This window comes from Myotis yumanensis, unplaced genomic scaffold (assembly GCF_028538775.1).
Source record: "Myotis yumanensis isolate MYYU_CA2020_CCGP unplaced genomic scaffold, mMyoYum1.0.hap1 SCAF_12, whole genome shotgun sequence".
NCBI lineage: Eukaryota > Metazoa > Chordata > Mammalia > Chiroptera > Vespertilionidae > Myotis > Myotis yumanensis.
This window is the reverse complement of record NW_027223763.1, coordinates 47,985,029-48,010,079: the sequence shown is the minus strand read 5'-3', so window position 1 is coordinate 48,010,079 and position 25,051 is coordinate 47,985,029. Positions and strand designations below refer to the sequence as shown.

The window sequence follows — 25,051 nt, the reverse complement described above, 5'->3', positions numbered from 1 at the left end:
ATTCAGCCCAGCTGTAAAATGCTATTTTAGTGGGCACCTGTTCCCTGATTCAGAGTTTGATTTTATACTTTGTCATGATGCTTACTAGGCATCAGCAGGAAATAACTTTTGCCTCAGATGATGTGTGTGTGTGTGTGTGTGTGTGTGTGTGTGTGTGGTATTTTTGTTGTTGTTAATCCTCACCCAAGGGTATTTTTCCCACTGATTTTCAGGGAGAGTGGAAGGGAAAGGAAGAGACACACACAGAGAGAGAGACATCGATGTGAGAGAGAGACTTCAATTGGTTGCCTCCCACACACGCCCCGACTGGGGCTGGGGATTGAGCCTGCAACTAAGGTATGTGCCCTGACTGGAATTGAACCGTGACCCTTCAGTCCGTGGGCCGACACTGTAACCACTGTGCAAAGCTGGCTAGGGCAGATGATCTGGTTTTGAATTTCTACTTTGCCAGGTGGCATCATGACAAGTGTCTTAAACTCTCAGAGCCTCAGTTTCCTTATTTGCAAAAAAGGAATCAAATGAGACCCCATATTGGGAAGCAAGCTGTCAATTCTGATATGCTTTAAAAATGCTAGCTATTTCTAGAACCAATATTTTTATTAAAATTATTTTTCTTGAAATCTCATTTGTTTTCTTTTGGGGGGAGTACTTGTTCACTGGTGGTATTGATGATGTCCCTGTCTGTGCCATTAGCCTGTTAAGAACATGATGGAGTTTTTTTCAGACATTTCGCTTGGCCTATGAGAATTGCTTAGCCTGTGTATATGCTTATTATTTACAACCGAGGCTCTTGCTATAATAACCCTGTGGCATGCTGACATTTTTACACTGATAGTAGCTCTGCACTTCATATGTGTTTGTCATTTGTCCTCACAATAGCCCTAAGATGCAGGTACTGTTATGAGTTTTACATTTTCCTGAAGAGGAAACTGAAGTTAAGGAGTTTACATAATTTGTTCAAAGCCACATCACTAGTAATCAGTGAAGCAAGGATTCGAACCCAGCTCTGTCTGAATCTAGCCTAACCAGTGTACTGTAGGCTTCAGTAGAAAGTTGTATTTTGTTGCTAGTGATGGGTGAGGATATGGTCACATCACTTCCATTTTTTGTTTGCACTTCTGAGATCACTGAATGGAGGAAATCTCTCTGACCAGTAAAAGTGCAGAGCAGGTGAAAGGCTCCGTCTGATGTATTTATAACATCACAGTGTGTGGAGATTGGATTTGAGCGCAGAAAGAATAGAAGCAGGGTGACCAGCTAGGACAGTGATGGCGAACCTTTTGAGCTCGGCGTGTCAGCATTTTGAAAAACCCTAACTTAACTCTGGTGCCGTGTCACATATAGAAATTTTTTTGATATTTGCCACCATAGTAAAACAAAGACTTATATTTTTGATATTTATTTTATATATTTAAATGCCATTTAACAAAGAAAAATCAACCAAAAAAATGAGTTCGCGTGTCAGAGGTGTCATAGGTTCGCCATCACTGAGCTAGGAGGTCATGACAGTAGTCCAGGAGAGAGGGGGTGGGGGCTTGGACTAGGGTAGTAGTAGCTATAAAGATGGAGAGAAGGGGACAGTTTTTAGATTTATTTTGGAGACAGAGTCAACAGGACTTGCTAATGGATTGATGTAAGGAGTGGAAGAGTAGAATCAAGGATAAACCCTAGATTTTTGGCTTGAGCAACTGATTCCTCTGATGGGAAGATAGAGAAGAACTTATTTGTGGGGGAAAAAATCAAGAGTTCTATTTTGGACTGTTTGGATCCTCTATAAGACATTTATGGTGAGACTTGAATGATGAATAAGAGTAGAATCAAGGATAAAGCCTAGAGTTTTGGTTTGAGCAACTGATTCCTCTGATGGGAAGATAGGGGAGAGCTTATTTGTGGGGGGAAAATCAAGAGTTCTATTTTTGGACACACTATAAGACATTTATGGTGAGGCTTGAATGACAAATAGGATCTCAACAAGATGGGAAGGAAGAAAAGACATTTTAGAAGGAACAGCCCAAGCTGAGCAAGTGCATAGAAGAGGAGGGAAAGATACCTTGTTAGCTAATTGTGGCTGGAGATGTCTGAGAGGGGAAGAGTAGAAAGAAATTATGATGAAAAATCTAGAATGCTTTCTTTTACACATTTATCCTTACAAGAACCCAGTAAGTGGAATGAATAGGAAGAAATGAATTCATTGTATTATTTGATAGAAGGTGAGTTATTTTCTACAGTTGATATACCAAGAATTCCTGTCACAAACAAAATGGCGGTCACCAAACGGTAATGTTACCTCACTGACTACCTTACTATTTTGGCAGCGCTCTGTACAGGGGCCGCTCTCAGTCCAAACCACTGGTGTAGCACCTGCTGTGCAGACAGGGAGGGCTCAGCTGGCAGCGGCTCCATCCTTTAGTTCAGCCATTCTCAATCCTACTAGACCTACGATCTTCTTTTGGTAGTGAGTATTTTGTAGCATCCTCTTACCATATTGAAATACTAGTAAATAGTAATAGTTAATAGAACCAACTTATACAAATCACAGTATTTGAACTGTAATATAAAGGAGAAATGAAAAGAAAGTGATTTAAAATAAAATGGCATGCATATTAACATGTGAATGTTGAGCATATTGAAGTATTTAGATGTGACGTGATTTTCAAAATGCCAAAAGGATCTCAGTAAAGATCCAAACAGCAAAGTACAGTTTTTCCTTAATGTACACAGTAACCGCATTCCTGAAAACCCAGTGTATTTTAAAATTGTGCAAAAAAGTGCTTTGTGTTTATATGTAACAGTTAGGTTCCAGGCTCTGATAGTTATAAAATAGCTTCTCACTTGGAAGAATGTCTGGCAGGATGTTAGAAGGTTGCGCAGGAGTGTCTTGAGCATTGCAGGGGCTGTTAACTCCCCTGGTGTTGGCACCCGCTCAGCTCTGCTCTGAGCCACTGGGACATTAGCATCCCTATGAACACATCGAACTCCAGTCTGCACTGTATCTTTTGCATGAACAGGGCATTGTCTGCCTTATTCCTATTCTACCCTTAGGCCTGGCCCATGGTATGTCCTTAGAAAACATTTGTTGAAGGAAAGAATGGATGGATGGATGGATGGATGGATGGATGGAAAGAAATTTTCCTCTTTGTTCTGTTTTGTAGAACAACCCTTTAGATAGTGTTTTATCTCTGTCAGGACAGTGGGGAGGGTTTTGAAACTTGTCCATGAGATAAAAAGTAGTAGAAGTCATCTGACTCTTGAATAACAGGTACTGCATTCAAAATGTCTATTTTTATCTGTGTGCCTTCTCTGCTATCACCTATCTAAGCTTTTATTTTGTTAAACTTGGGATGTAGATACATCATTTTTCAAAACATACTTCTGACTTTTCTTCTTCCTTCCTAGCGTGGGAAGAGCTGGCCTACTATGAAGAAAACACACGGGAATTTCTTTTTCCTGAGCCCAAGCTGACACCTTCGATTCCTGGCATAGGTAGGGAGGTGCTCATGAAAACGGCTGCAGGTTTTCCAGTAAGTGATCTGTGCCCAGCTGGCTTCTGTTGGAAAAGCAATTCTTAGGACCTGAGCATTTTATTCCTGATAGGGCTTGCTCTTGGACTGATCACTTTATCTTGGTCAGTCCCCCTGTTAATTCTGTTTAGCAGTCTTGTTTAGATGCCCCACTCGGAATGCCAAATTACACTGATTCCCATTATTGATCTGGGAGGTGGGAGTTTTACCTAATCTGGCTAAATCATTGCCATATTCACACTGTTACATAATTATAAGGATGATTTTTTTTTTACCTCTTCTGAATGCAGATTAGCTGAAAGATTTTGTCAATTTAATTACAGCTATTATTTTAGCAATAATAAGAGTAGATAGGGTAGTAATAGTAATAATGCTCCTTCTCATTTATTTTGCCCATTGGTTTTTCATATGATATCTTATTTTCCTCATAACAGTTCTCAAGTGAGCTGAGGCAGATACTATGGCCTCCTTTTAATGGAGGGGAAACTGACAGAGGTTCACTGACTGGTACTAACGAAGGATATTAAAAGATAGGGCAGTTATTCAATCAATAACCTAATAGCTTGGTGGCATTATCTGAACCCACATTTGAATATTCATTTTGATGTTATCTGTGATAATTCCTGACTCTGCAGCAACTCTGTTGTTGGAATGCCTGGGTTCAGTAACCAGCTTTGCCATCACTAGCTGGACAAGTTACTCTCTGTGTCTTAGTTTCCTCCTCTACAAAGTATAGATACTGGATATCACTAGTACCCACCTTATGGGGTTGTTTTGAGGATTAGATGAGTTACTATATGCAAAGCACTTAGGTCAGGGCATATAATACAATTTATGTAAGTGTTTAGCTATTCTTATAAGTATATGTTATACTAGTATTTTATTTTTCATCTTTATTGCTGTCTAATTGAAAAATAAAAATTGTATCCATTTAAAGTGTACAACTTGATGTTTTTATATATGTCTACATTGTGAAATAATTGCCACACGCTAATTATCATATCCATCATTTACTGTTTCTAGTTACCATTTTCTTTTCTTTTGTGGTGAGAACACTTAAGGTCTACCTTCTTAGAAATGTCAAATATACAATATAGTATTGTTAACTATAGTCACATTGCTGTACATTAGATCCCCAGAATTTATTCATCTTGCATAATGAGACACTGTAGCCTTTGACCAACATCTACCCATTTCCCCCATCCTCCAGCCCCTGGCAACCAGCATTATACTTTCTGCTTCTGTGAGTCTGACTATATTAGATTCCCTATATAAGTGAGATAATACAGTATTAATTTTTTCATGTCTGGCTTATTTCACTTAGCATAATGTCTACCAGGTTCTTCTATGTTGTTGAAAACGGTAAGATGTCCTTCTTTTTAAAGGCCGAAAAACATTTCATTGTGTACATATATTTGTTATGTGCATATTTTAGGTAATGAATATGGACAATGCCAACCACACAAAAGAGCAATTAAATTCTTGCACGATTTCAAATTAGGATGAGATAGGCAGAAAAACTGTTTCCAGTAATTTTGTTTGCTTCTTTTATGCTGTTTTATTTTTAGGGTATTGCTCCAAAAATAGAGTTTTCTACAAGGACAGCCATAAGAGAATGTGTGTTTCTGCATAGAAACAGATTTTTTGTAAGTATAACCAAGAAGCCAATAATAGAAATGTCAGGAATTTTCTCCACAAATTTAAAAAACTCAGTTTACCAAGTTTAGATGCAACTGGATAAATAAAAACCTGGAGACTTATTGCTAGTTTTGAATTTATTCAAACTATTTGCTCTGCCTGTCACATTAGACTGAGTATGTTTGGCACATATTCATCAAGGTATAGTTGGGGGAGCAGAATGATCTAGGCTTAAGATCACACGTTTGATGTGTCAACTAGTTAGCTTTTTTGGTTGTTGTTTCATGACTTTTATTCTTTTTTGTCACTGTTGTTAATCCTCACCCGAGGATACTTTTCCATTTCTGGAGAGAGTAGAAGGGAGAGGGAGAGACAGACAGAGAGAAACATCGATTTGAGAAAGATACATCGATTGGTCACCTCCTGCAAGTGCCCCAACCAGGGCTGGGATCGAGTCTGCAACTGAGGTACATGTCCTTAACTGGTATCAAAGCCGGGACCCTTTAGTCCATGGGCCAACGCTCTACCCACTGAGCCAAACTGGCTAGGGCAGTGGTCGGCAAACTCATTAGTCAACAGAGCCAAATATCAACAGTACAACGATTAAAATTTCTTTTGAGAGCCAAATTTTTTAAACTTAAACTATATAGGTAGGTACATTGTTATTAACTTAATTAGGGTACTCCTAAGGCTTAGGAAGAGCCACACTCAAGGGGCCAAAGAGCCGCTTGTGGCTCGCGAGCCGCAGTTTGCCGACCATGGGGCTAGGGCAATGACTTTTATTCTTGATTGTATGAACAGTAGTGTTTCCGTCTTCCTTACGCTGAAGCTGAAGCTCAGAGTTGTATTCATGGCCATTGTTGGTAACCATGAAGAGTCTTGGGCATCCATAAGTACTACCTCTATTTCCCTCTCTTGTTCAGCCCTAACTTCCCCTTCACTCTGATTTATTTCCATGTTTCTTTTTATCTTAATGTACACAAATTTTGTAACCCTTTAAAGTCCTTTCTAGAACAGTATGGAAGTGAATGAATGTAATTTGTAAAGCTTCTTTAAATACTTGTTATCCTAAATCTTGCCTGATCCTCTAGAACAGTGGTCGGCAAAGTGCGCTTGCGAGCCACATGCGGCTCTTTGGCCCCTTGAGTGTGGCCACGAAGTTTTAATCGCACTGTACGTGCGCGCCCGCATGTGGTATTTTGTGGAAGAGCCACACTCAAGGGGCCACAGTTTGCCGACCACTGCTTAAAAATGTGGGCTGTGGATACTGAATGACAAGGGTCTGTGCAAATCCATCAATCCTGTGGGCATTATAACTCCTATAATTGGAGACCAAATGGTTACTTTTAAGGAAAGATTAGCTGGTTTTTAGTTTTTCTTTCTTTACCCACTACTTTCTTCAATCTGTTTGATATGTGCACAGTGAGTTTTTCAATCTTTTTTCTTTAAAACCTCCTAATATATTTCATTTTAAGCCTTAACTTTTAAAAGTAGTATCTTTTATTCTTTCTTATAACAGAAGTATCCCACTTATTTTGGAAAATTATAAAATATGAATAAGCAAAAGGACAGAAAAATTATGTTATTCTTACTATCTAGAGATGATATGACTAATTTTCGAGTATAGTCTGCTATACAACACACTTTTATTTTAAGAAATTAACATCATACTATTTTGTACCCTTTCTTTTTTACTTAATATACCATGCACGTGTCCTGATGTCTTTAAGTACTTCATGGCTTCATTGTATGCCATTGCACGGTAGTGCCATAATTTGTTTGGCCAATCATTTTCCTATTGTTGGGCATTTAGCTAACATGTCACAGTCCAGTCAGAAAACAAACCACACATGTTATTTTAACAGAAAGATTTAATGTAAAAAAGAAAGGCTAAATAGGGGATGGAATGCTGAGAGGTAAAGGGTAACACTGAAGTGATGGGGATAGTGACCGCAGGAAGCAGCTCCACCCATAAGGCTGAGGAAACAAAGGGAAGAGCATGGAAGCTTGAGGAAGAGAACCCATAGAAAGGGGACCCCATAGCAAAGGGACCCTGGGGAGAGGCTGCCTTCCTGGGTGCTTCTTCAGGAAATCAAAGGTAGGACTTCGATGAGCTGGGACTCAGACCTCTAAGGAGGGACACTGCTCATTGCTGGTGCCTCGGATTCCATGGGGCGAGATTCAGATCCCTGAGTGCTGGAATGCCTGAGGGGGCCACAATGAGACTAGTTCCGGGATTATTGGAGTGGGGAGAACTGTAAACTGGAACCATTTGCTGTTGCCAAGGTGAAGAATGGTTGCTGGGGTGATGCTGTCAGGAATAGGATGCAAAACCGGAAGTGGCCAGCTCTGTCTTCCTGATTCTGTCTTCAGTCTCCCTCTAGTGCTTTCTAGTGGTAGAGCCTAACAATAGCTGGAAAAGCACAGGGGGTTTGCAGAACGCCAGCCCTCCTATCATGAAGCTGAGTATAGAAAGGTGGGTTTAGGAGCTGAAAGACACTTGCTTACTCACCATTCACCAATGTGGTTGGTTTCTCACTTTGGAACTGTTATATAAGAATTTTTTTTTTTTTAGCTAAATACATAGCCATAATTATTTCCTTATAATAAATTAATTGAAGTTAAATGGCTGGATCCAGGTATATGCCAGTTCTCTCTCTCAATCTCAATCTCAATATCTCTTGATGTCTTTCTATCGATCAATCATCTGTCTATAACTGGGGAAAGTGTCTGATACTTTCCAACTGTCTCCTAATGCAAATAAATCTCACTGGTATTTGAAATATAACATACTAGTGAGTTATAAATACTAGTGATGTTAAGCTGAACTGAAGAAAAATTAAGTAGAGAAATGCCCTTCCTTGAGTTCCTGTTTTATAAATCTAAGGTGTTCAATCTTCTACCTTAGTTAACAAAGTTCAATTAAATGCAGTAATATTCTGCTTGAATCCCTCCCCCCACCCCCATTTTTGTTTTTAAAAGAATTGTTTCTCTTTTTGGTTCCAGGAAGAAATGTTTAAGTCACAAAGGCCTTTATTTACATCATATGGACCAACATTCCCCTTAAAAAATAAACATATGAAGCGGAGAGAAATTAATCTCAACAGATTGCCCCAATGCGTACAATTCTGGGAGCCCTGTCCATATTCTACCAGACGTTTCTTCCAGGACCAACCAGCTCAACTGAACCTTGGACATAATTTCAGAATCCCTGGAGAAAGCAAACCTCCATTTGTAGTTAGACATGTGAGCCTAAAATTATTTATCAGAGTTCTTTGGGATGGTGAGGTTGTGAATGAGTTCAGAATACAAGAAGTTTGCAGTATAGAAATAATTGGGTAACATTAAAAAGGGAATTCAAACTGAATAGTAATGATGATTAAATTATGTTATCTTTCTAGAGTCATATTCAGGAAGCTCCTATATAGAGATGTCTTTGCTCAGTAAATGTCAGCCATCCCTGTGTTTAATTTTCGAAAATTATTGAGTGTGATGCCTACACATGGCAACTCACCATTTATCCAGAAGAATCAGTGAACTGATGGGTGCAAGACACATACAAAGGCTGGCATATACTCTGTACAATCTAAAACTAAAGTTTCATCAGTTTTAAAGGAAACTGCTTGAGTTTTTTAAATAAGGTTGTTGCTCATTAGCCATACTTTAAAGAGCAGGGGAAAAAATGTATCTGCAGGAAGAAGCAATGATGTGTCATATCCAAAACCCTTGATCAACCTTCAGGGAGAAGTGGGCAAATTTAATAACATTAGTTCTTTTAGTCTCCTTAATTTTTTTTAACTATTATGAAAGTAATGGAAAATGTTCAAAAAAATTACCCATAGGTTCACTAGTATAATAAAAATAAATAAGTATTTAATTTAATGCATTTTCTTTAATCTTTTTAATATTCATAAGACTTTTTTCCTACAAAGCCATAGTCATACTGTAGTATATACAGATTAGTTTCTCAACATATGCAATTAATATTACATTAAAAGCATTTTTTATTATTTGCTATTCTTCATTAATATCAGTCCATGTTCTAGTTCATGACTTATTCTCCAGTCGTTCTTATAACTCCACAAGTTAACTGTTGATAATGTATAGTTGATAATTTGACTTACAGTCATTAGTGGTGATGTTTGTGTATTTGCCACAAACCTGTTTGCAGATCATGTTGTCCCATTTATGAAAATATGTTCACTTAAGTAAAATAATGTAGTCACCACTATTCTTTTTTTCAAGTGTATAGACACTCATATTGTTCTGGAATGTGAAAGACTGAACTGTGTGACCTTGTGGTAATTCTCAGGCTAGCACTGCCCAGACTGTTCAGGAACATGAAACTCTGTCCTTTATTTATTTATTTATTTATTTATTTATTTAATAGTATTACAGATATCTTTCAGCACCGCCCCCTCCCCCCCTTACCTCCCTTGTCCTGTTTTAAAAGAATGCAAAATTAGCTTCACTTGGTCTCTTCTGGGCTTGACTTACCAGTGGTTAGGATGTAACTTGTGCCCATCGTTATTTCTTTATGCTAACATTTAGCCCATCTCTTTGTGTTAGCCTTGGTGAAGAGAGGGACAAACAGCTTCCCCCTATCGGGATAACATTTAACGTACATTGAGCCTGTGATTTAATTTGTTCCCAACTTTCTTTTGTCACTTGCATGACTGACGGGGAGAAAGGCATTACAGGTAATGTGGAGAGAGTAATACAAGCCACGGTGGGTTTATGTCTTATTTCTCTCCTTTTCTTTCAGGTGGACAGTGCAAAGCCCTTTGGTGAGGACATTTCAGAGCATTATTCCCGGAAGTCTAGAAGAAAATCTAAGTTTCCAAACTTTCCCTTTCCCATGAGAAGAGGTACTCAAGTTTCTTGTTATTCCTGTGTATTTCTCTATGGGAGCAAATGCATCCTACTTCTAAATCTTTCATTCTGTGGAATGTTTTCTTTGGAAACTTGGAGTTTAATTCTCAAGTACTCTCCAGCGGTGGAGTTTCCAGGGAAGGAGTTCCTACTGAGCAGAGTCAGCACCGAAGCTGTTTCACCAGGACCCACTGTGCTCTGGTTGCATTCATTTCCTGGCTGGGCTGGAAAAGCAGAGAGCAGTTTATTCTGGTGTGAACTTCTTGCAAATGCACCATTAATAGCCAACAAATAAGACTCGCCATTTCTGTGGATGGGAAAGAGCAGGGGATTGGTGATCAGAGGAGTGTATAACACTTGCTTTACAAGATTCCATGTTAGCGAGGAGGGGAGCCAACTCTATCTGAAGCAGTTAGATTAAGGCAGGGGATCGCAAGCTGTCAGGTGGCAGGACCCTTTTGCATTCTTCTTTAAAAAAATGTTTTTATTGACTTGAGAGGGAGAGGGAGGGAGGGAGAAAGAGGAGAGAGAGAGAGGAAGAGAGAGAGAGGGAGAGAAAAAAACATTGATGTCAGAAAAAAACATTGACCTGTTGCCTTTCCCACAAACGGTGACTGGGGATCAAACCTCAAACCTGAAAGCTGGGTATGTGCCCTGACCAGGAATTGAACTGTGACCTCCTGGTTAATAGATCAATGCTCAACCACTGAGCCATGCCAGCTGGGCTAAAGGTTTATACTTTTTTTGGGGGGGTGGTGGTGGCGGTTAATCCCATCCGAGGATATTTTTCCATTGATTTTTAGGGAGAGCAGAAGGGAGAGGGAAAGACAGAGAAAAAACATCCATGTGAGAGAGACACATTGATTGGTTGCCTCCTGCACGCACCCCGACCAGGGCCAAGGTACGTGCCCTTGACCAGAATCGAATCTAGGAGTCTTCGGTTTGAGGGCTGAGGCTCTATCCACTGAGCCAAACCGGCTAGGGCTAGAGGTGTACCATATACGTTTTTTAAAAATATATTTTTATTGATTTTTTACAGAGAGGAAGGGAGAGGGATAGAGAGTTAGAAACATCGATGAGAGAGGAACATCCATCAGCTGCCTCCTGCACATCTCCTACTGGGGATGTGCCCACAACCAAGGTACATGCCCTTGACCGGAATCGAACCTGGGACCCTTCAGTCCGCAGGCCAACACTCTATTCACTGAGCCAAACCGGTTAGGGCTACCATATACCTTTAAAGGGCTGCACAGATTCTTATGGTAACTCAAGCCAGTGTTCATGGATCACAGTGACTGCTTGAACACAGCCAACCAAGGACAGAGTACAATTTGACGCAGAAAGTGCTTTATCACCTCTGACATTTAATTTAAGTCCTTTGGTTTGAAGATCACCTGGGTAGCCTATAAAGGCAGCGCTGCCTTTCCTATTACTGGGCAATCAAGCAACAGCAAATGTCCTTTCCCAGAGAGGACACCTTGGGCTTAATGCTGGCTCAATTATGATAGCACTCATACATCACATTGGTCTCGGCCTTTATCTGTTCTTAATCCTGGCAGGTGGAGATGTAAGGTTCCAGAGAGGTTACAGAATGTGTACAGGTCACATACCAAGTTTTTGGCAAACCTACATTTAGAAAAGACGTTCAGACCTCTGGGCTCAGATCCTGTAGCTTCCAAGCCAGACCTTTGCTTAGGTCACTGTCAGCTCATTCATCCAGGCCTAAGGTAGAATAAAGCAGTGCTTCTCAAATTTGAATGTGCATTTGAATCACCTCGGGATCTTGTTAAACTGCAGATTCTGACTCAGTGGGGGTGGGACGAGGGCCTGTGATCTTTCTTTTCTAACAAGCTTCCAGGTGATTCAGATATCACTGGTCCATGGACTGCATTTTGAGAAGCAAAGGAACAAAGGCAAGCCCCCTGGGGAAGTGAGCGCTCAACATCAGGCACCGGGGACTCTAGGGCAGGTGTGTGGCTATAGCTGGGAAGGGCCTTAGCACTGCTGATTCCCTGCTCAGCTGGAGAAGAGAGCTTCTGGGACAAGAGGGACACACACATACATGCATGCCTAGAGGATGTGACAATTGCCAGGCTTTAAAATCCCCTTTTATAGCTTCCTTTTTACTGCCAGTGGCACAAGGGGAATCAGCAATTCAGGAAAAGTCCCTTGTCACTGCTTAGGCCCCAGTCATGGGCGGGGCGGAGAGAGTGGGGGGCAGCGGCAGTGGGGGGTGGTGGGGTGGTGGGGAGAGCACGGTGGCCATAGCATGGCCTTGCAAATATTCATTTCAAAAGCATTTCTTTTTTCTCAACCTGGAAAAATCCAGTTTAATCTTGGTTTCGTATGTATATTAATATATTCACTTTCTAGTCCTTCTTACCATTCTCTGGCATTAGATCTATTTACGTATTATGAGTATTTAGGGTAATCCTAATGATTTATACTTTTGCTGCATCGTGTTTCTGCAAGCTCTTGCATATCCATTGTCTCAACCTAACATTTATGTCTACCTTGGACAAGTATACTCAAGAATTTCTGCATAAATAAGATTCCACGGAAACCAAATGTGAAAGGAATGGCAGAAGAGGAAGAGTATATGCATTTTATATTTGAGCCACACGGCTTTCTTGTAGGCTCTGGGCACCTGAGTAAATATAAGTTTTCCAGGCTGTTGAAGGGTTACTGAACTTACTGCTTCACTTTAGACTCTCTTTTACCCTTCCCGTATCCATGCGTGCTATGGGAAGTCATGGATAATAACCTCATTGCTGAGCTCAGGAGGACAGAAAAACTCGGAGAGAGAGTTGCTGTGACTCAAGGGAGTTTAAAAAGTGATAGTGTAACTTACAAGGGAGCATTTACTAGTAAGTTCTATCATAATTCATTCATTGTGTAATATTTTTGTACTGCTGTGGAATAAGTGTAACAGCAGTTTTTAGGGGAAACTGATAATAATGAGTCATTGAATCACCTGTTCCTCTTTCTTCTAGCTTCTTCTCTTGACAGCCTTGCAGCTAACGTAAAGGTAATTTTAGAAGTAGCATTAGTAAAATAACTTATTTCCAGCTATCTAATGTTAATTACTGTGCTTCCGCCACGGAGTGGTGAAAAGAATACTTCTAGCCAGTGCTGCTTATGGAATTGCTATAGTTAAATTGGAGTTTAAAAGGTGCCCTGGCTCCACTGTCTGCTTTGCTTCCACTTGTTTGTTCCCTCATTAACACTTTTCTTTTTCATCTGTGGGATGAATCAGGCGTGAGGGCATATGTAGGCCCAATACCTACTTTTATCAGTAGGATTTTCATTGCTTTTCTCCAATCAAATACTTTTAGACATAGTGGTGATAAATCACTTGTTCTTGAAGTTTAATTGGCTTGTCCAGGTGAAGAGGTAAAGTTCTGTATTAAATGGATATATGCAAAGAAAACGAAGTATACTGTGCTGCTTATGCCAGAGCATTTATTTTTATTTTTTTAAAATTTTTTTATTGCTTAAAGTATTACAAAGGGTATTACATATGTGTCCTTCCCCACCCCCCCGCCCTTGACAATCCCCTGGCCTCCCCTACCCCCCAGTGTCTTATGTCCATTGGTTATGCTTATATGCATGCCAGAGCATTTAAATATTTTGTTGAAAAAGGTAATCTTCCTAGCGGGTAAAAAAAAAGAAAGAAAGAAACAAAGAAGAAAGGAAGGAAGGAAGGAAGGAAGGAAGGAAGGAAGGAAGGAAGAAAGAAAGAAGGAAATCTTTCCCAAACCCAGTAATCTCCAGGCCTCCCAAATTTAAGTTCAGAGCATGAATTTATTTTGGCTTGTTAACTCATGCCAGACATAGAGAATTTTAGTTATCTCTCCTTGACCTCTTCTCCTGAGCATTTGTCTTTAGTCTTCTCTGCACACCCCCATCCCAGGGCAGGTATTCTATCCTTCTCACAATTCTCTTCCTTGTCCCACCCAACCCCAGCTTTGAATTAAGCAAACAAAAGCAAAACTATAACTAAAAAATAATGCACATTGTCACACAGGTTATCAAAGAGCCAGATGAACGGATTTTTTTAAGGCATCAATCACCATCACCGTTATGTCGGAGAAAGTTTAGAAAGCCCTCACCCAGTTACAGTAACCAAGGGGATGAGGATTTCCACCTGGGAACTTCATTCTCCACCTCCCGGCACTCCAGATCTCCCAGCCCTCCTCTGGATCAGTGCCTTCTCCGAGGAAGGTCAGCGGCAAGCGCCCCTCTCTTTGCATGAAGAGTGTCTGTGTTCTGGCAGGAGTAACGCCAGGTCACCTCACCAGTTTGCTTCCTCAGGAACATTCAGCTGGGGACACCTTGATCTAAAAAATTATTATTTCTTTAAATGTCTTCCCCAAAGTAAAAGTTCTGCCTTTCTCTTGCCTCTGGAAAACATATCTCAGGGTGTTTGTTGGGAATGGGATAGACAGCTAACTTGACATAAGTGCTATTTATCTATCCATTTTTAGATGTTATGCATTTTAAAACTCAATCTTTTGATTTCACCAGTATAACAGTAGTGTTCACTATTTAAATTTAGGAAATTACAGAAAAAAATAAGTGAAAAAAGATCTCCCGTAGTCCTGTCACCTAAAGACAAACATTAACAACATCTGAATATATGTTCTTTCTCTTTTTCTAGACATGGTTTCCTGGTTTGTTTATATTATTGTTACAAATTTTAAAAACTGTGATTGCATATGTCCGGAGGGCAGGCCAGAGAGGAACAGGAACCTTGATTTTCCAAATTGCACTCTCTAGTCTCATGATTAACCATCCGGTTTGCCCAGGACTGTCCTGTTTTAACCCTGACAGTCTGGCATTCTGGGGAAACCCCTTAGACCCAGTCAAACCAGGACAGTTGATCACCTTCGCTCCAGGGAAGTGGCACCAAGGATAATATTAGTGAGACAGTTGTTTTGAATAAAGGAGATGCAGTCTGCTTTACTCTGCAATATTAGTGATGAGAATAAGGTAAATCCTTATATCACAATAACACAATTGCTCACAAAGGGATTCAGTAAGTATCTCTAAACAAGATTTTCATAATCTATTTGCTAATTCTGATTCAGAATTTAGGAGTTCATACCCACCCCCTCCCAAAAATGAATGAATGGATTAAATCACCCAAGAAATATTTATTAAACACCTACTATGATATTCAATACCTATGAGGCCCTAGGACAGTGATGGCGAACCTATGACACGCGTGTCAGAGGTGACACGCGAACTCATTTTTTTTATTGATTTTTCTTTGTTAAATGGCATTTAAATATATAAAATAAATATCAAAAATATAAGTCTTTGTTTTACTATGGTCACAAATATCAAAAAAGTTCTATATGTGACACGGCACCAGAGTTAAGTTAGGGTTTTTCAAAATGCTGACACGCCGAGCTCGAAAGGTTCGCCATCACTGTCCTAGGATGAACTATTAACCTAGGAGTTTCAGTCCCAATTTCAGGCTAGGAGTAGAAAGAGACATTAATCAAATAATGACAAAATATCCACTAGGAGAAGTGCTATCAGTAAGGGGCAAATGAACTCTAAGTGCATAAAATAGGGACACGGACTCCCTCTACATGAAGGGGATCAGGAAGGACCTTCCAAGAAATCTTGAACTGAGCTCTGGAGGGTGGGTAGGAGTTACAGGAGTGGGGATGGGCTGGAGGTGGCAGGCAGCCTCCTAGGCAGAGCGAGCAGGGCTGGGAAATGTCTCCGGAAGGAGAAAATGCTTCATGTTCGAGGAACTGCAAGATGCTGTAAGGCCTGTGGTTAAGGTTGGGTCTGATTGGCCTAAAGTCAGTGAGATAGCAAATAAAATTCTGAAGGTGGAAAACAATGGGATTAAATTTGGTATTAAAATTTTTGGATTAAATTCTTAAATGTCAAAGCAAGATTTGTTCTTTAGAGAAATATCTAAAACACACAGTAAAGGATGAAGAGGAAAGTCACTCACAGCCAAACCCCCAAACACAAGCCATTCTGAACACCGTGGTGGTTTTTATTCCCAGAGATGGCCTATGCACAGGTTTAATAAAGACATTGAAACCACACTGTACACTATTTTTCATGGTGCTGCATTTTTCTTACTATTCAGTTATAAACATCAACCCATACTGTTATGTACTCTAATTATCCTTTTGTTAAAAAAATATATATTTCATTGACTTTTTGCAGAGAGGAAGGGAGAGGGATAGAGAGTTAGAAACATCAATGAGAGAGAAACATCGATCAGCTGCCTCCTGCACATCCCCTACTGGGGATATGCCCACAACCAAGGCACATGCCCTTGACCGGATCGAACCTGGGACCTTTCAATCTGCAGGTCGATGCTCTATCCACTGAGCCAAACCGGTTAGGGCTCTAACTATTCTTTTTATTAGCTGCATAATACTTCACCCTGTTTAATCCATCCAACAGGTTCCACCCTGGATCTCAGTCCACAGGGAAGAAGATCCATGAAAGGGTATGCAATCTTCTGACATCGCACAGAGCTCGGCAACACCTAAACAAGGTTAGGGCTTCTAGCGAAACTACATCTTTGCTGACAGAATAAGATGGGTCCTGGGACTTAAGAGTTTAGCATGAGAGGCAGACATGAATCAAGTAATCACAGAAATAAATGTAAAATTCTGTGACACTGACCAAGGAGGTACATGGTGTCCTGGGAGTGTAAGAAAAGGGGTACTTGACTTGGTTGGGAGTCAGGGTGGGCTTCCTGCAGAAGAGACAGTGGAACACCTACTGAGGAATGAGCACAGTGTGCGTCAAGAGGAGGTCTTGCAGCAGGAGGGAGCAGGGGCGTTTCAAAGGACTAAGAGAAGATAGTGTAACTGGCCCCAAGCACATTCCCTCCCACCGGAATTCCATTCCCACACACAGGAATTCTGGTCCAGGGGAGAATCCAGAGAAGTGTGTGTAGTCTGTGTAAGGCCACAGCATGGAAGAAAAGTTTTCCTGAAAACTGTTGAACAAACTCAAAAAGAGTCTGGGGGACTCTTCCCCCTCCCTACATGGGAGTCAGTTCTGTGGGACTCTTTCCCTCTCCCCATGTGGGAGTCTGTACTTATTCTTCGATAAATTTCCACCTTTGCTATAAAAAAAAAAAGAGTCTGGAGGTTTTGCTAGAAGTAAATGATAGATTTATTCAAGGGTCCTAGAGTTTGAAAATTGGGAACATGAAAGAAAGAAAGAAAGAAAGAAAGAAAGAAAGAAAGAAAGAAAGAAAGAAAGAAAGAAAGGGAGAGAGAGAGAAAGAAAGGAAGGAAGGAAGGAAGGAAGGAAGGAAGGAAGAAAGAAAGAAAAAAAAGAAAGAAAGAAGAAAAGAAAGTAAGGGGAAAAAAAGAAGTTACACTGAGAAGATAGTAACTGGAGTTTGCAAATTGTAACTTCTTCATATATGTGAACCCCACATATACAGCATATATGGGATTCATAGACCTCTTAAATGCAAAACTATACATCTTGTTATCATTGATCTATATGACATTATGAATAATGCAACTGCTGCATTTGTTTTGTTATAGGAAGATTCTATCTCTGACATAAATTATACCTTTGAAAGACCAAGCTACCCTCTGAAGAACTACCCAGTGCATGCACAGAGATATTTTTAAGCTGATGTCTTATGTAAGTAAGCAGCTTAAGTGCTGCTTATTATGGTTTTCTAAAATAATCTTAGTTTCCAGCAGTCAAAATGAGGTTACTAGAAAACGCTGTGGATAGGAGATGAGGGAGAGTCCTAAGAACCACATTCTTCCTTCACACAGTATAATAATGACAGAACATATGTGGGTCTGCCAGCTCTCTCTCTCTCTCTCTTTCAGCTCCTTGAACACAAGCTTTTTCTGCTGTGAGGTCTTTGCACATGCTTTTCTCTCTGTCTGGAATACTTCTCTCCTCCCCTACCCCCCCCCCCCCCCCCACTTTTTTTGAATACTTCTTCCCTATCCTACTTGGGTCACTTCTATTTACCCTTCGAGTCTCACGGTGTTCTATGACACTCCCTCCCCCGCTGAGGCATACCTTCTTTAGTGCCCTGCACTTTCATAAAGTGTGACACAATTTGTTGTTCTATGTTTATATGGGTTGATTGCTTAAAAGGCTGCCTCTTCTACTTAAGTGAAACCTGTCTCTCCTGCTCCCTGTTTCATTGCCGGCATGTAGTGCCCGACAATGGGATCTCATTTAACTCAGCCACACATGCCAGGCTTGTGGCCTCAACAAGACTCCCACTCCCACTCCCTACCTGCCGCTGTCTTTGTTTCAGATGACTCCCCACTGTGGTTGGTGCTCAGTAAATATTTTTTGAGTGAAGGTTTAATGAGGGAACGAGGTAGCTCCAGAATTCAGATAAGTGGCAAGTAGTTGGCTAAAGAGTCGGGTATTGTCACTTTTCAGGTATTCTCTTCTTTTCCATTTCTAGCCCAGGACCCAGATAACACTAGGTCTTCATTATCAAGTCCTTCCTGAGTGCCAGGAACTGGCCCCAATACTTCACATCTATTAAATGAGTTAACATTTAATCCTCACAGTCCTGTGAAGTAGTTATTATCACTACCTCCATTTTACAGATAGGGAAACTGAGGCCCAGAGCACTCAGGTGCCTTGCTCAAGGTGACATGGCTAGTGGGTGGCACAGCTGGAATGTGAACCTGGGCATGAGTCTGGCTTCAGCGCCCACGCTGTGAACCATTGCCTTCTAGTGCTTCTCCAAACCTCGAGTGTGTGATAGGAGAACCTGGGGAGAAAGACAGAGAGAGCTTGTCTTCCACAAGGATCCTATGGTGCTGGATTATGAAGTCCCTCATTCTAGCCACTTCAAAATAATTACGAGCCTTTTTAAACAATAAAGGAGTGTAGGATGACATGCTAAGTTTTTACTTAGTTAGGGTCAGGCTCCCAGGGTTGGCCAGGACTCCCCGCCTTCAGCGCAGAGGAATGTGGAGGACAGCTCAGTAATTGCCTAGTCTGCAGGCTTCCACCTTAGGACGTTCTGCTTGGTAGATTAAAGGATGGATTCTGGGCCACTTAATGTCCCGTAGCCAAAACAGCCATCTAGGCATTTATTAGGTGGTTATTCGGAACATAACCCACATAATTACCACTTAGGGAACACGGCCACATAATTACCAAATGCCAGATTGCGTCGAATTTCAACATAGGTGGTGGCATCGAGTTACAGAGAGTCCTGGAACAGCTGGTATGTGCACACTGATGTGAGGGGATAGAGCGAAGGTGAGAAAAGAATTAGTAAATTCTGCCTTACAAAATGGGTTTCCAAGGTAACGTGAGATCCATGCCAATGGCCTCTACCCCCGCTTGCTGGGTCATGGATGGGTCATGGATTCCTGGTGAGGCAGGGGGCCTGGAGGGCCGTGTTAGCGAAGGTTTTCATGCTTGTAAAAAAACCCAGGTGGCTTTGACTGTCTTGAGCAAATAGAGCATTTATTAGAAAGATGCCGAGTATCACAGTGAATCCAGAGAAGACCCAGATAAGTAGGGCCAAGCAGCTAACACTGGGCAGCCGCAGTCACGCCATGAGTTGGGAATACAGTCCCGGAGAGGAGCACTCGGCAGAAGACCCGGTGGGTTTCCAGGGCATGCCTCCTTCCCTGCTGCTCTTTTACAAACAGTGCTGCATGAACATGCTACACGTCCTAATAGCCGATCCCTCCCACCCCAGAGTAAGCCTCTGGGTTCTCATCTCTGGAGTGGAATGTTTTGCCAGACATCGCAGAAATGATACTGTTAACAGAGAAGGTGCTGTTAGTATTCAGCTAACACACTGACTCAAGATACTAATATGCTTGATCATTGGCCACCCCAAATTCTGCTTTGAACCTTTTTTTTTCCCTGCTGGGGGCACTCACATCCCACTTCCTGGCACCAGTCCCTGAGGGATTGGAGGGCAGCACCAGTTCTCATCCCTCTCCCACCTTCTCCACTTCTGCTGTTTCACTGGTGATCAGCCTGCCCTCTCCTGGTTTCCTAGTGATCTCAAGATTCGGGGGGAATTGAAAAAGTTGAGTCTTCCCACAGAGAGGCCAGGGATTCTCGAGCCAACAAATAATGAGTCCGATTGTCTGACCAGGGAATGGGTAGAAGAAAGGAGTCAAAGGGGTTGGGATATATTTCTTCTTATTCTGGATGGTTTGGGATTTGATATTTTTGGTATAAAGTAGATGGTCCCTTGTACATTTTTAAGTGGTTAAAATGGTGAACTTTGTGTTACGTGAATTTCATCACAAAAAAATTCCCATAAGTGCACACACACACACACACACACACACACCCTTCCTAGCTCTCTTAGAAGCTTGATTGCCTCTGTGTCCTTGTTCTTCCCAAGTGTGTGAGCTGATCTCCCATGTCCAGTGTGCGCTCACTGAGATGCCACTCGGAAGGATGGGCTTGTGAGGCCTTCTTCTGCGAAACCTCTGGGTCCCTCAGGAGGAGCCAGGGCCTCTGCCACTTGCTCCTCCGCACGCCTCCACTTGTACTTGTTTCACTCAGCCTTGTGCTGTAATTGTGGGTTTCCTTATGAACACTCCCCCAAGAAGGGGACAGAGGACGGGAGGGCAAGTCTCTAGGAAGGGAGGGGAGACTGACCACAGGGCACCACCTCTGGCCCCAGGAGTGTTCCACTCCTGTGAGCAGTGTCCTGTGATCCATTTCCACCACCACAGCTGGCCTTCAGGGGGAGCTAGTCCACCTGTAATGCTCCCACCCCGACGGTGAGCCAGGAAACCAGGCACAGACAAGAATGATAGAATAAACTTTTCTAGAATTAAAGAATAGCCAAAAAAAGATAAACCAAGAAAAGAAAAAATAAATAAAGGACAACAATTAACTGAAGCACAGGTTTCTGATTCTGTCACCTTCAGCTCCTAAGATAGTGGCCAGTATGGCTTCCACCCTTACCTGTCTGCTGGCAGGCAGGAGCTGTTTTACTTCCACCCACAGGGCGCCCTTCACCTCCAACACAACCAAAACAAGCCAGACTACAGATTCTAAACTCCCACCTGGGGGACCCTCCCTCTTTGATTTGGTCAGCAGTTTCTGCGGGATTTGTCATTTGGTGGCTTGTGCGGATTGGCTCAATGGGTAATGATGCACGTCCCTTCATCCCAGGAGCTCCTGGTCCTGTCAGAGTCCAAGAGACCCCACAGGCTTGGCTGTGTCCCCGAATCACAAGGCAGACTCCCGAGTCAGCAGTCCTCCATAAATGACAGAATCACGGGGAGGTGGGAGGGGTGCCCAGGCCCTACTTCAGACCAATTCAATTGGAATCTCTGCGGTAGTGCCCAGTATTTTTATAAAGGTCCTTTGGGGGATTCTGATGCACATTTAGGATTGAGAATCTCTGCAGTAGGCTGCCAGTGCCTGACGACGAGGGACTTGGAACACCCCCCAATCCCATACTGACCCCACTCCACCTTCAAAAATAATTGTTTCATAGAATAGAATTGATTGGGGGCATGGTTAACAGTTTAGCTCAGTGACACCTGACAATGTCTGCTCATTTATAGTGTGCCAAGGACTAGCCTAACGCCTCACAATGACACTCTCCAGAGGTGGCTCCTCTGCTGATCATCATACTCATGTTATTCGAAGAGGTCAGGTCACTTGCCCGAGACCACACAGCTGCCTTGTCAGGCTCACAAATATTGCCTCACTCTGCACTGTGAGTGTAGAAGGGGCTCAGACACCAAGTGATCCAGAGAGAGAGAGAGAGAGAGAGAGAGAGAGAGGCCAAGATTAGGGTAGAGCGAGATCATCTCCTTGGTCCTGTTGACTGTTGGCTCTTTTTCTCAGTCCCACCTGTAGGGGAAGCTGGAAGAACGCTGGAGGAGCATCATGAAGAACTCCCTCGTCCAGACAACTGGCACGTCCATAGGGAAATGAACTACAATTGTTTGTTATGTGTATGGAGTTGCTGGTCTCTAATCCCCTTTAAATCAAACCCTGTACTCAATCTTTTGTACCCAGCTAAGAGTCGTTGATTAAAGTCTTCGTCGCTTGGGGCTCAGATTTTCTTGTCAAGCTGGAACATTTGTGTTTTATTTGGTTTGCTTTGAGCTTGAAATGGAAAAATAGCAATAGTTGAGTGGTAGGTGCTTGGAAAGTACTTCTTAGATTTCTACTGAAAATGTCAAGATGCCTTTTCAATGTTCCTCATTTGGGCAGTGGAGTGTCCTTGAAAAGTTCTCTCTCTCTCTCTCTCTCTCCCACACACACTCTTTCCCTCCCTTCTTTCCTCCTTGATTCCCTTCCTTCCTCCCCTTCTCCACCCCTCCCACTTTCTTTCCAAATCAACTTACAGTTTGCATGAGCTAGGAAGCTGCTATTTAGAGGAATAACCCAATTAATCTTCTAGGAAAAGGTTTTCTCTTTTTGGTAAATCTGCTTTTTGTGTTGTTCATTTGTTTTTTAGCGTTAGGCTTGATGTACCTGAAGTTCACTGAACACCTAGGAAGAGGGAGGATTGTATCTGGACAATTCAGATCTTGCTTTAAAGGTGTAATTTCTGTGATACATTTGTAGGAGGAGGCTAATTTCTTTGGATCATCGTTTAAACATCTTTTTCTGTCACTACCCCTCCTTTTGTTTAGCGATTCTGAATAAATTCACATGAGAAACAACAGCTTCCTCAAATAGATCTACTTGAAGTCAATAGGCTCTGTAAACATGATCGCCAAAACTGAATTTAAAATCAGTTAGAGCCCTAGCTTGTTTGGCTCAATGGACTGAGGAGTCCCAGGTTCGATTCCGGTCAAGGGCACCTGCCAGGGTTGCAGGCTCAATCCCTGTAGGGGAGGGTGCAGGAGGCAGCCGATCAATGATTCTCTCTCATCATTGATGTTTCTATCTCTCCCTCTCCCTTCCTCTCTGAAATAAATAAATAACATATATATATATACATATATATATATATATAATCGGTTAGAAAGTTGCCTTTATGAAACATTTACACAGTTTGAGGGAGCAGGAAGAGGATGGAGTGGGAGGAAGTGGGACTAGAGGCACATTTGTCTTCATGTGTATAGACCCAGAGAAAAGGGGCCTGAAATGGAGACCTTTTTCCCTCAGACTACAACCTGGGCACTTTGCTCTACCTGACACTGAAACCACTTTCGATTTTGGAAGATTCAGTTAAGAGTCCAGTTTCCTTTTCTCATTATGACCACAGGAACTAGGTAAATTAGGAAAAGAAAATTGTAAAACAAAACTCATTTATCCTCTTCTCGGAGTTTCCGCCAAGTAAAGGTACAGCATACATTACAACAAACATTGCTCCTTTGGAAAACAGACAGCATGCTTAAATTACACCTGCTTATCTGTTCTCAAAGTGCCAGAAACTGTAGTTGTCAATTTATTATTTCAGTGTCTAAGGAGTCATCAAAAATAAAAAAAAAATACTGTATTATATTAAGACTGAGGTTCAAGTCTCAGAAAAGGACCTTATAAAGCAGGACAGAAGCAGCCAAAGGAGATCAGTTCTGATGAATCGGTACCCCATGTCAGTTGTTACCCAAATATACACTGTGACACTCATGTTCAGGTTTTTTTTATGTTCAGTTTTTTTGAGCATAATTCCTTAATTTGATTAATGGATAAAATCTTAAATGCCCATTCTTACTTAAAGTCTTTTTTTTTTCCTTTTTATTTGCACATCTCAATCTGCCTTTTTCTCATTTTTCGGGTCCACTAACTCTATTGTTTAAACGAGTCCTACTTAACTTTTTATTTCTCCAGGAATTACTTTAGTTTTGGGGAATCATTTTAGGCCAGGATTGCAGTTGAGACATTTTGGGTTTTTTGTTTGTTTGTTTTTGTGAATCCTCACCTGAGGATATTTTTTCCATTGATTTTTAGAGAGAATGAAAGGAAGGGAGGGGGAGGGGGAAGGAGAGAGAGAGAGAGAGAGAGAGAGCAAGAGAGAGATGTGAGAGACACACATTGATTGGTTGCCTCCCACACGCACCCTGACCAGAGCCAGGGATTGAACCTGCAATTCAGGAACATGTCCTTGACTGGGAATCGAACCCATGACCCCCACGATCCTTTGGTGCACAGGCCGACGCCCTAACCACTGAGCACACTGACCAGGCCAAGGCATTTTGCTTTTGGTGTATATGATAACATGAATAATTTTGTGATATCTTAGGGTTTGGATTTCTTTTGGGAAGGCCTGTGTCATTAACCATAATAAAAATCCCCACTTGTCTTCAGTTTATTAGTCCTTTCTTGAGTTTCACAGTTGCTGACCTATGAAAGCTGGGACCATATTTTACAAGTATGCTTCACAGGGGCAGAGTTTTCAGAGACTCTTGGGAAAATCTCCCTTGTGGAGCTTGGGCCCTCTAAGCAAAAGCCACCATCCAGTGAGGCCATTTCCCTATGGTCATCCGACTGACTCCAAGTTAGCTGAAGCCTGAAGACCCTGAATTATAAATAGGATTTAAAAAATGAGACTGTATATGTCTGTTTTTTAAAAATATGTATTTATTGATTTCAGAGAGGAAGGGAGAGAGAGAGAGAGATAGAAACATCAATGATGAGAGAGAATCATTGATCGGCTGCCTCCTGCATGCCCCCTACCGGGGATCAAGCCTGCAACCCGGGCATGCACCCTGACCGGGAATCTTCCCGGTTCATAGCCTGATGCTCAACCACTGAGCACCACCGGATGAGAAAGAGCGTATATGTAAGTTTAACATAAAGGCAGGTGGGTGCTTTTCAGTGTATAATTAGAGGATGAGTGGGTTGCATGTGCAAGTTCAGCCTAGCCCCCAGTGCCTGGCCACTCTCAGTAAGAGCCCTGGCTCTCTTTGATTGGTTCCGTTAAAGGAGCCCTCGGGCCTCTCTGAGCGCAAGCCGAGGAAAGGCCGTGCCCTCTAATCTGTGTGTGACCAACGAACCCAGTAGCACTGCCTGGTGGAACCTCTGTGCTTCTCAGAACAGGGGACCTCTGCCAGCACTCCTCTGGGGTGTGCAGG

At 41.9% G+C, this 25,051-nt stretch overlaps 1 protein-coding gene across 2 annotated transcripts in view; it reads left to right on the top strand.

Annotated features, from left to right (window-relative positions):
• The window catches only part of SPATA6L (spermatogenesis associated 6 like), a 47,468-nt gene extending 22,885 nt beyond the window's left edge, over positions 1-24,583 (top strand). The window contains exons 6-14 of one of the 2 annotated variants that reach the window (XM_070431583.1): positions 3,397-3,521; positions 5,090-5,167; positions 8,166-8,405; positions 9,925-10,027; positions 13,025-13,059; positions 14,059-14,255; positions 16,473-16,566; positions 17,579-17,681; positions 21,867-24,583. In XM_070431583.1, the coding sequence (XP_070287684.1) occupies positions 3,397-3,521; positions 5,090-5,167; positions 8,166-8,405; positions 9,925-10,027; positions 13,025-13,059; positions 14,059-14,255; positions 16,473-16,566; positions 17,579-17,668 (962 nt within the window). In that variant the 3' untranslated portion in view covers positions 17,669-17,681; positions 21,867-24,583. The remainder of the gene's footprint in view (positions 1-3,396; positions 3,522-5,089; positions 5,168-8,165; positions 8,406-9,924; positions 10,028-13,024; positions 13,060-14,058; positions 14,256-16,472; positions 16,567-17,578; positions 17,682-21,866) is intronic. The other variant, XM_070431584.1, reaches the window with a different exon arrangement.
• Positions 24,584-25,051: the final 468 nt, after the last annotated feature.